The sequence below is a fragment of the Panthera uncia genome (genome assembly GCF_023721935.1).
Source record: "Panthera uncia isolate 11264 chromosome B3 unlocalized genomic scaffold, Puncia_PCG_1.0 HiC_scaffold_1, whole genome shotgun sequence".
NCBI lineage: Eukaryota > Metazoa > Chordata > Mammalia > Carnivora > Felidae > Panthera > Panthera uncia.
This window is the reverse complement of record NW_026057582.1, coordinates 73,364,236-73,375,372: the sequence shown is the minus strand read 5'-3', so window position 1 is coordinate 73,375,372 and position 11,137 is coordinate 73,364,236. Positions and strand designations below refer to the sequence as shown.

The 11,137-nt window shown below is 39.5% G+C and overlaps 1 protein-coding gene across 1 annotated transcript; it reads right to left on the bottom strand.

Annotated features, from left to right (window-relative positions):
- Window positions 1–2,281: 2,281 nt before the first annotated feature.
- On the bottom strand, window positions 2,282–3,451 carry LOC125909005 (olfactory receptor 10G3). The gene has a single exon (XM_049611944.1). The coding sequence runs from the start codon at window positions 3,449–3,451 to the stop codon at window positions 2,510–2,512; it is 942 nt and encodes a 313-aa protein (XP_049467901.1). The 3' UTR covers window positions 2,282–2,509.
- Between the last annotated feature and the right edge of the window lie 7,686 nt (window positions 3,452–11,137).

Genomic DNA, 11,137 nt, shown 5'->3' with positions numbered 1-11,137 from the left:
CTCTCTGCTCCTCCCCCACTTGTGCTCTGTCTCTCTCTCAAAAATAAATAAATGTTAAAAGAAATTCAAAAACCCCACAAATATTTGCCTCAGAATTACTCCATTTTGATCTGTATTTTTATTATACACTTACAGATCATTTTAATGTTATTTGATTTTTAAAAAATAATTTTTTATTACTCTCATTTATTAATGTTATTTGATTAATTGTTAAAACAACAGGTATGATAACCATTGTGCTAGGCACCTGGGAAAATAGGAGCAAGATGTATAATAGCCTTTGGAAATATTTTTGGGTTATCAGCTGTAGCTCTAAGTTTATTTTTGTAATTCACAGTTTAGTCATTTTATTTATTAAATATTTTGAAAGACCAAGATTTCAGAAGTAATGTTTTAGTGTAAGGGAGTTGATATCCAGTATATTGTTTGTTTTGTGAACAAAATGCTGAAAAATTGTGTCAGCTTCATCCAAAGGAGAATGGTTAGTTTTTTGGTCTCCTATATCAATTAGGTGAACCTAATTTCCTTTGGAAATGAACATTTACATGCCCAAACTGCTGACTCTCGGCTATGCCCAAGAGACTTTGTTTTATAGATAACATGATATCATTCATCACATGGATAAGCAACCATCCACTATGAAAAGCTGGAGAATGAGGCAGAATCACAACAGAATAAGATTGGAGGTGTGAAGGGATTGAAACAACAGATACCGCACCAAGTTTGCCCACATTGATTAGGCCCCAGCTAACTTAATGAAAGCTTGTCAAGCTCACAAATCTAAATGGATATGAAATACTCATTTGGGAAAAGTATTTCGGTTCCCTGGTTAATTGTCCTATTATTTTATTTATTTAAGCCATAGCTACACCCAATGGGGGCTCAAACTCACAACCCCTGAGATCAAGAGCCATGAGCTCTACCAACTGAGCCAGCCAGGTGCCTGCCCTATTTTCTTTCAATGGGAAATTTCATATTGAGCTTTACTTTTTGGTGTGGGGGAATTTATTATTGAGACGTTTGAAAAGACTTCATTGCCTTTTTGCTGGGGAGGTATTGTTTAATTTGTTTGGTTTGTGAAAACACCAGTTTATTTTATTTTTTTTTAAATATATATATATTTTTTCAATATATGAAGTTTATTGTCAAATTGGTTTCCATACAACACCCAGTGCTCACCCCAAAAGGTGCCCTCCTCAATACCCATCACCCACCCTCCCCTCCCTCCCACCCCCCATCAACCCTCAGTTTGTTCTCAGTTTTTAACAGTCTCTTATGCTTTGGCTCTCTCCCACTCTAACCTCTTTTTTTTTTTTTTTCTTTCCTTCCCCTCCCCCATGGGTTTCTGTTATGTTTCTCAGGATCCACATAAGAGTGAAACCATATGGTATCTGTCTTTCTCTGTATGGCTTATTTCACTTAGCATCACACTCTCCAGTTCCATCCATGTTGCTACAAAAGGCCATATTTCATTTTTTCTCATTGCCACGTAGTATTCCATTGTGTATATAAACCACAATTTCTTTATCCATTCATCAGTTGATGGACATTTAGGCTCTTTCCATAATTTGGCTATTGTTGAGAGTGCCGCTATAAACATTGGGGTACAGGTGCCCCTATGCATCAGTACTCCTGTATCCCTTGGATAAATTCCTAGCAGTGCTATTGCTGGGTCATAGGGTAGGTCTATTTTTAATTTTCTGAGGAACCTCCACACTGCTTTCCAGAGTGGCTGCACCAATTTGCATTCCCACCAACAGTGCAAGAGGGTTCCTGTTTCTCCACATCCTCTCCAGCATCTATAGTCTCCTGATTTCTTCATTTTGGCCACTCTGACTGGCGTGAGGTGGTATCTGAGTGTGGTTTTGATTTGTATTTCCCTGATAAGGAGCGACGTTGAGCATCTTTTCATGTGCCTGTTGGCCATCCGGATGTCTTCTTTAGAGAAGTGTCTATTCATGGAAAACACCAGTTTAAAGGGAGTGTTATTTCTTCAGCAGGCAAGGGAGAGGAAGCACTTTAGTTCCTCCCCACATCCTATGATGACCTCAGGAAGTCCCAAGAGCCAGGCCTGTTAACATGCATGTAGCACGGCATCTATAGTTTCTCTTCTAGCATTAGCTGTTGAAGTTAATATCCAATTGGAACAGAACAGAGGAACATCCTTCCATCAAAAGAACTATAGTCCTTCTTAAGCTTGGCCAATGTAAGCCTAGAGGCTGAAAAGCCCATTAGGTGCTTTTGTTCTGTCAGTTCTCTGGATGTGGAAGTGTGCCAGCTTTTGAGTGACTTTAGTCTCACTTTCTACTGTTGGAGTAGCTGAGGTTGTTTGTCTGACGGGGATACCAAGGAACTGCTAGAAAGTGGTATTTTACTTAAAACTGTGTTTGATCTTATTGTATTGATATTATATGGCTACATAAAAGAGAAAAATAATAATAAAGAAAACCTCACTGAAATGTAAGCATTAGGATAAACTGAAGGTTTCACCAGTGGGGGACAGACACTTTCAAACCTCACTCTTAGTCCCAGGGCCTCCTATCATTCTCTTCAGGGCCAGCTTTACCTCTTGGTTCCGCAGAGTGTAGATGAGGGGGTTGAGGAAAGGAGTGATAGCTGTGGGAAATAAGGCAGCTGCCCCATCCAGGGGGCTGTTGGTTTCAGGCCTCAGGTAGATGAAGGCACAGGGCACATAGTACACGGTTACCACGGTTACGTGCGCCCCACAGGTTGAAAAGGCTCGGCGCCGCCCATCAGTTGTGCGGATTCTCAGGATGGCCTGAGTGATCTGTACATAGGAGAGGAGGATCAGGGAGAAACAAGTGGCAACCACCACCCCAATGTCCACAAAGGTCACCTGCTCGTTGACTGTTGTATCAGTACAGGCTAGCCTCAAAACCACAGGGATGTCACAGAAGAAGTAATCTACCTGGTTTGGCCCACAGTAGGGCAGACGGAAGGTTAGGATAGCCTGGAGGGCCCCATGGATGGATCCTGCCACCCAAGCTCCAGTCACAAGCAAGGTACTCAACTTAGCATTCATGAGAATATGGTAGCGCAGGGGTTGGCATATTGCCAGGTACCTATCGTAGGCCATCAGGGTATAGAGGAAGCACTGGGTGCTGCCCAAAAAGTGATAGAAATAGAGTTGAGCAACACAGCCGCCAAAGGAGATGGGTTTGATGCCTAGAGTGAAGTTCACCATGAGGCGGGGGACAATGATGGTAGAGATGCCCATGTCAATGACGGAGAGAACACCAAGAAAGATGTACATGGGACGGGCATGGAGCTGCGGGTCTACCCAGACAGTGACTAGAATGAGCAGGTTTCCCAGCTGAGTCAGGATGTAGATTAGCAAAAAGAACACAAACAGAAATGTCCTTAGTCTGAGTGGGTAGGGAATTCCTGTGAGAATGAACTCAGTCAACGATGTGCTGTTGACTCTTTCCATCCTCTGGAGATTTTACCTAGAGAATGGACAAGAGAAGAGTTAGCATGGAAGTGAGAAGGAAGTGAGGAAAAACTAGAGAAAGAGCTTGTAAAAAATGAAGGACAATGATGGAGAAGTTTCTTTATGTGGGGGAGATGACAGATAGGGAGAAGTATGCTTTATGGCAGGAGATGGCCTATTTAGTAAATACAGTTTTATTGGAACACAGCCATGCTCATTTACTGATGTGTTGTCTGTAGCTGCTTTGGTGCTATGATGGCAGAGTTAAGTAGTTGCATTTGTCCTGAAAAGCCTAAAATATTTATTCTCCGGGCTGTTACAGAAAAAGCTTGCTCCTAGGAGTTTGTACCTGGAACACTTTTGCCAAAGATTAAGGGTTTACTGGAAGCAACATGTGTGGGAAAAGACACTTGTTTTGTTAGATGCTCTGCCACTTTAACCTCCAGAATCCACTGACTCATTCTTATCGTGCCAGTACATAAACTTATATGTAGAGTGGGGAGTATGCAGAAAGGGAATGAGAAAATTCTTTGTACCCATTTGTAGTAGAAAGAACGGAACACAATTGTGATTAAATGGCTAGTTGTATGTGACATATCTTGATGCTGTGTGAGTCTACTCTCCAAGTTCTTTACAATGAAAGGAAGTCCATGAGGCTGTAAGCATGTAAATAAAGTTACAGTTGGTACTTGCTGCTATGTATTTTGTTTCTTTGTATATAATAGTGTGGCCTTGGGACACAGTAAAGAAAGAGAGGAGAAAAGGAAGCAAAGAGGGATGTCTGTAGTGAGACATCAGAGATGAGAGAAAAAGCAAGGATGACTGGAGAGGATGAGAGAAGAGCAGGGCAAATGGCTCTCAGTGTGGAAGAGTTATTTTAAGTTTTTGGTCCAACCTCTTGATTGGCATTTCCCACCTAAAGAAAAAGGTTGATTAATGAGCTTTTAAAACTCACCAGTTGTACAATTTGCTAATATCTAAGCTTATGGGTTGAGGTGGTATGTCCAAGAAATTGAAATGGATTGATTCATTGATTTTGCTCTGGAATGATTCACATCCACTCAGAAGGAAGAGAGTGAGATTAACAGAGAAGTCAGGAACTCTCTGATTAATAATTCCCTCCAGCTTCACTCTTGTGCTTTGGCTCAAATGAATGTGAAGAGCAGGGAAGTGACAACCTTTGAGAAAGACATTATGTACAGATGGTCCTGCTGCTGGCTGGAAACCCTAAATGTTAATATTGTAATGAATCTGGGTCATCAGCTTGCTTCTTGGCTCCGAGAAAAGTTTCACAGCTCTGTTGGGTTTTCATTTCCTTATTGAGGTTATGAGGATGGGGAACAAAACTCTGGACCCAATTCTGACACATAGTGACCAAGGGTGGGTAGTTATACTCAACCCTTACATTAAACACTTAACTTAAAAAAAAAAAACACTTAATTTTAAAACTGCTATATCCATGCCCTGTCAAAGCTTAGCCCTCATTATTTTACCATCTCTTATAGAATTTTAAAAAGGCACCAGTAAATCATTCTACCCCTGTCATATTGTTGTTTTGTTTTTTTTTTTTTTGCAAGTGAATGGAACAGCAGTTGTGATCTTTCAAAAAAAATATTTAAAAACAGTGATGGCTGAACTTCAAAAGTTGACTACAGAGCTCTTCTGGAAGTCAGAGTTACAAAAACAGGCCCATTCCTTCCATTTCCCAGTTTTAGGAACTGCAGAGGGTTACAAGTTTCCTTGAGAAATTCATAACAGCCCCCCAGCAGCCCTGGCCTGAATGAGTTCAGGTAGTTTCTCTGGTGCTTGTTGTAGGATGCTATAGTTCCCCGGGGTCACAGAAATCTGATGTTAAACTCTGCAGATTTAGAAGCCTGATTTGGTCAGGTCTCCTTAGAGGAATCAACACTGGGAAACCAATTCATGTTATTCAATACCTGAGAGAATGACTGTAAACCAAACAGCCAATTTGATAATTTACAGTGGGAGATCTCATTCCCATGACTGAAATAGTGTATTTACTACCCAGGGCAACCACTTACTAATATTAAGATCTCAGGAAATCAAATTAGGAATCGGATGCATATTTCTAAGTTTTGAATCAGAGCAAAGAAACTATGATGGGGCACACTTAATTGAGGCTATGATAGGTATAACTCAGTGAGTTATACCTGGTGAATTACACAGTACGTTTATCTAGAAGTATTCTTTAATCTTGCCTTCAGATACAATATTTTTTTTCAGGAAGTAGTGGGGTTACATTGATAAAGTTTTACTTTATTAATTTTCTTCCTAAATTTAATTTCCCCAGTCATTTTTTTCTCTTTTGTTTTCCATACTGTTTTCCTGTTTGCATTAGGGAATGTTCTCTGTTCTTTGAGTTACTCTCTAGGAACTGTTATTTCTTTGGGGAAATTTGCTGTAAATAGGGAATTCCAGTCCACACAGGGTATGCTGATTCTTGTTTTCATTCAGAGAGAATAGTATTTCATTATCTTGCCCTTAGATTTTAGATCCATCTTTTTTTCTTTCCCTAATTTTTTTAAAGCAAGATCTATGCCCAATGTGGGGCTTGAACTCATGATGCCAAGATGAAGAGTTGCATGCCCTACTGACTGAGCCAGCCAGGTGCCTAGACCCATCTTAATGGGAACGATGAGGGGATGGGATGTAGTCTTATTTGTAATACTGTCCTTATTAGGTGTGCTCTCATTCCAGTTGCAATGAAAATTTCCTCCATTTCTTTAACAAGTTTTCCCTCATTTAGCTATAAAGATAATAAATGGGACAATTTCCTTTTCGCCTCAGATCTGTTACAACCGTCTTCCTTGTGGTACTGCCATTATCATAGGTCTCCAAGAATGAAGCTTGGTATTTACTGGATGAACACACTTCTGCTTGCTCTGATTCATTAATATTCCAGATGTGGCTCTGAGACACATTCAATCATTTCAATAAAACTGCAGGGAAGGAGAGAGAGAAGAACATGGCACAAGGAGAAAGGAACAGGACATGGATGAAACCTCCATGGACTAGGGTGATATGAACTCACAGAACAATGGTATTTTACATCTGTGTAGTGCTGTCATGATCCTCAGAGGAGATAAATGACAGAGGAGTCCTATAGCTGTATGGTGCAAGAGTAAGGACCCCAACTAGATTTTATGGTTTTAAGTTCAGTATTCCTTTAAAAAATTTAATGTTTATTTTTGAGAGAGAGAGAGAGAGAGAGAGAGAGCGAGCGAGCAACCAAGCATGAGCAGGGAGGGGCAGAGAGAGAGGGAGACACAGAACCTGAAGCAGGTTCCAGGCTCTGAGCTATCAGCACAGAGCCCGACATGGGGCTCAAACTCATAAACTGCGAGATCATGACCTGAGCTGAAGTTGAATGCTCAACTGACTGAGCCACCCAGGCGCCCCTCCAGTTCAGTATTCTTTCTACATTTTACTTAACATTTTTTCCTACAAATAATATGACTTACTAAATTATTTTGGCTTATTTCAGGATTTTAAATCATTAGAAGTTTTCAAAATTCACTGGCAATGTTAATCCTGGTGTCCTGAGGCCATAGCTTTGTGATCTGAGTAACAATTTTAAGAGTTTGATGGTTTATTCTGTCAAAGACTCTAAATGGGAGCTGCTGCTCCATTTCTAAACCTAGATGTAGAATTAAGTGCAAGTTTTAAAGTTAAACAAGAGTTAATATTTCTTACTATGAACCTGTGAAGTGGACCATCTCCTTTCTGTCTGGGATTCTAGTGCACTGAGCATGTCTTTGGGAAGTAGATCATTGCCCTGGGGCTTAGCAGTATTTTCATTTTACAGAGATTTTGACTGTGAAGGTATTGATGCAGGATGCTTTTCTTTTATGTTTATTTATTTATTTTTGAGAGAGAGAGAAAGAGAGAGAGGAAGCAGGGGAGGGGCAGACAGAGAGGGAGACAGAGAATCTGTCAGCACATAGCCTGATGCAGACCTCAAACTCATCAACTGTGAGATCATGACCTGAGTCTGAGTGGGATACTTAACTGACTGAGCTACCCAGGAGCCCCGATGCAGTATGTTTTTGAATTGTGATATGATATCAAATATGAAAAGTTATTTAGTACATGCATGTTATAAGAAAGATATGGGAATCATTAGTAGATCACAAAATGATTACACATCTATAAATTTGATCATTAAAAATTTGCTAGTGACTGATTTGCCCAGGGGATCAGGTATCTTTTCTAAGGAGATAAAGGGCACAGTCTTGACCCCATTTCAGCAAATGACTTTTGCTTAATTCTGGTCCCAAATACATACCTAACTCTAGTCACCTATCTCTCAAATGGCCATGAAATAAATACATATTTAAAAAACAGTTTTTTAATACAACTAAATCAGATTAGACTTTCTTTTAGTTTGTAAAAAGCATCTCAAATATTTAGAACATTTAGATGATCTGCTGCCATTTTCTGAATTTTACAATAAGACATATAAATTGTAAAATTATTTAGAGGAATAACATTGGAATGAACACATATAATGACATGAGAAAATTTGGAATTACTAAGTCTGAGAAAGGAGATAAAGCATTTCTATTAATGCTGAGCACCTGGCTCAGTCGGTTAAGCATCCAACTTTTGATTTCAGCTAAGGTCATGATCTCATGGTTCATGATATCAAGCCCCATGTCTGGCTCTGCATTGAGAATGTGGAGCCTGCCTAGGATTCTCTCTCTCCTTCTCTCTTCCCCTCCCCTGCTCACCTCTCTCTCTCTCTCTCTCTCTCTCTCTCTCTCTCTCTCTCTCTCTCTCCCTCTCTCAAAATAAATATTAAAAAACCCAAAACTCAAAAACATTTCCATTAACATAAAACCCTTATTAGTGTAATGAGTTTGAAGCATGTAACATACTCACTAACATAGAAATCAGATTACAATTTTATTCATATCCATCCTTCACATTTTGGGCAAAGAAACTGCCTTAAGGGTGGGGGGAGGGATCTGATAAGGAACAAACAGCAAGGTGCAGAGATGGAACCACCACAGAACTCTAAGATACTCTTACCTTCTCTGGTTGGTATGCAATCCAGGCAGTGAATGAACCTCTTAAGAAAGGTAGCTTTGGATGAATTGTAGCCAATACAAGTCTTGTGGAAATAGTGTTATCTTGATATAAAGTAGCTAAATGGTAGCTGCATAGTCTTTCTGTGAGAGCATAAAGAAACATATATTGAATGATTAGACAAGGGAAGACATTGAGAGATGAAATGACTGAGTGTGGAGAAATCCTTCGCACGGTGTTTGGACTGAACATTTATATATATCTTAAACTTTGTGTTCATCTATATTTGAGAATATCTTCCTCTCTTTTAAGAACTTCTTTGCACCAGTGATCTTGTAAGTGATGTTTAATTCTGGAAAATGGGATAGAACAATGGCAGGCACTACTTGGGGGCAGGTGCTTCACCTGGTGGTGCCAGTATCCACAGAAACTCCTTTTTCAATCTGAGATAAGGTATATAAATCTGTTCCTAGAGAGATTTCAGTGGCTTTGGATCCCACAGAGTCAGCAGATTTTGTTGTGAAGGGCCCATGACAGAAGACCTGAATAGTCAGTTCTGGTTGGAACAAAGTGAGGGACCAAATTACTGAAACCTGATTTATTTGCTCGTTTATTTGTAGACGTCCTCTTCCAGTTGCCTTATTAAGTGGGGGAAGAGTTTTGGCCTCCACTGAAAGTAATTGCTAAGGTTGGTCTCTCTTGTGTTCTGTTACTTCTTTTATTTTCTCTAGAGTCAATTACAGTGTGTGAGACTTGCAGCTTGGGGACTATTGTAATGGGATCCCTATGATAAGCCAAGACCAGTATCTTGGTTTGTTTCCTGGGATACCCCCTTAGTTTCCAGCTTTTCCCAATTTTGTAACATTGGCAGGGACAAAATCTGTGGGGCTTAATAAGGCTTGTTGTTGATTTTATGTCTGTGATTTCTTTACTCTTCCAAAAAAAAGAAATTTGGAGAGAAAAAAAAAGCTAGTGTGGTTGTTACTGGTCAATGATATCTTCTTATTGGCACATTCACACTTTATGAAAGTCATATGTTAGAATTACTAAGGTGCTAACATAGATCTGATAGTGTAGGAGAAACAGACTCTCAGGGTAGAGGAACATGGAAAGTCATCCAATCTGTCATCTAGCTGTCATATATAATACCATAAGTGATGTTCACTGAGCAATGATTTTTATTAATATTTCTTGGTTCTGTGTTTTTGAATACTTTGAGATTGGTCTTACTTATTTTCTGCTAGTCTGATCTTTGGAATTCTCTGAACCCCCCTTTCCATTTTTTTCCCCTCAAATGTCTAGAGATGGTCTAGGTCTTCAGAGAATACCTTAAATGTGATCTGTTTCACCTGCCTGCAGGCTTTCGTGGTGATCTCTATAGCTCCTAAGTTGCCTTGGAATTGAAATGTCTAGAGTAGAGGTTGGTGAACTTTTTCCGGAAAAGCCAGATCATATTTTTGGCCATGAGGACCATACAGTCTCTGTTGTAACTATTCAAGTCTGCCATTGTACATAGAAGTGGCCATAAATGATACACATAAAATGGGCATGGCTGTATTACATAAAACTTCATTTGTGGACATTGACATTTGAATTTCACATAAATTTCAATGACAGAAGTCCTTCCTTATCAGTAATTACTTTAAATGCAAATGGTTAAACTTCCCAATCAAAGACAGACTGGCAGAACAGATAAAAAACACATGATCCAATTATATGTGTCTGTAAGAGACTCACTTGAGATCCAAAGACACAAACAGGCTGAAAGCGAAAGGACAGAAAAAGATATTCCATGCAAATAGTAGCCAAAAGAGAACAGGAGTAACTATACTAACACCAGACCAAACAGATTAAATACAAAAAAGTTACAAGAGACAAAGAAGGACATTACATGGTAAAAGATTCAACACAACAAGAAGATATAACAATGATTAGTGTTTACACAGCTAATGACAGATCGAAATATATGAAGCAAAACCTGATGGATTGAAAGGAGAGATAGATAGATCTACAATAATAGTTGGAGACTTCAATATACCACCCACAATGGATAGAACAACAAAAGATAAGGAAATAAAGGACTTAAACAACAATAAGCCAACTAGACCTAACAGAGATATACAGAATATTCTACCCAAAAACAGAATACACATTCTTAAGTTCACATGGGACATTTTTCAGGATAGACCACATATTAGGCCACAGATTAAGTCTCAATGTATTTAAAAAAATAGGCATGCGGGGCGCCTGGGTGGCTCAGTCGGTTAAGCGGCTGACTTCGGCTCAGGTCATGATCTCACGGTCCGTGGGTTCGAGCCCCGCGTCGGGCTCTGTGCTGACAGCTCAGAGCCTGGAGCCTGTTTCTGATTCTGTGTCTCCTTCTCTCTGTGACCCTCCCCCATTCATGCTCTGTCTCTCTCTGTCTCAAAAATAAATAAACGTTAAAAAAAAATTAACAACAAAAAATAGACATGCTACAAAATATGGTCTCTGACTATAATGAGATTGTTAGAAGTTAATAAAAGGAAAACTGGAAAATCTACAATATTGTTGAAATTAAACACACTTTTAAAAAAATGTTTATTTTTGAGAGAGAGAGAGAGCGAACATGAGCAGGGGAGGCACAGAGTGAGAGGG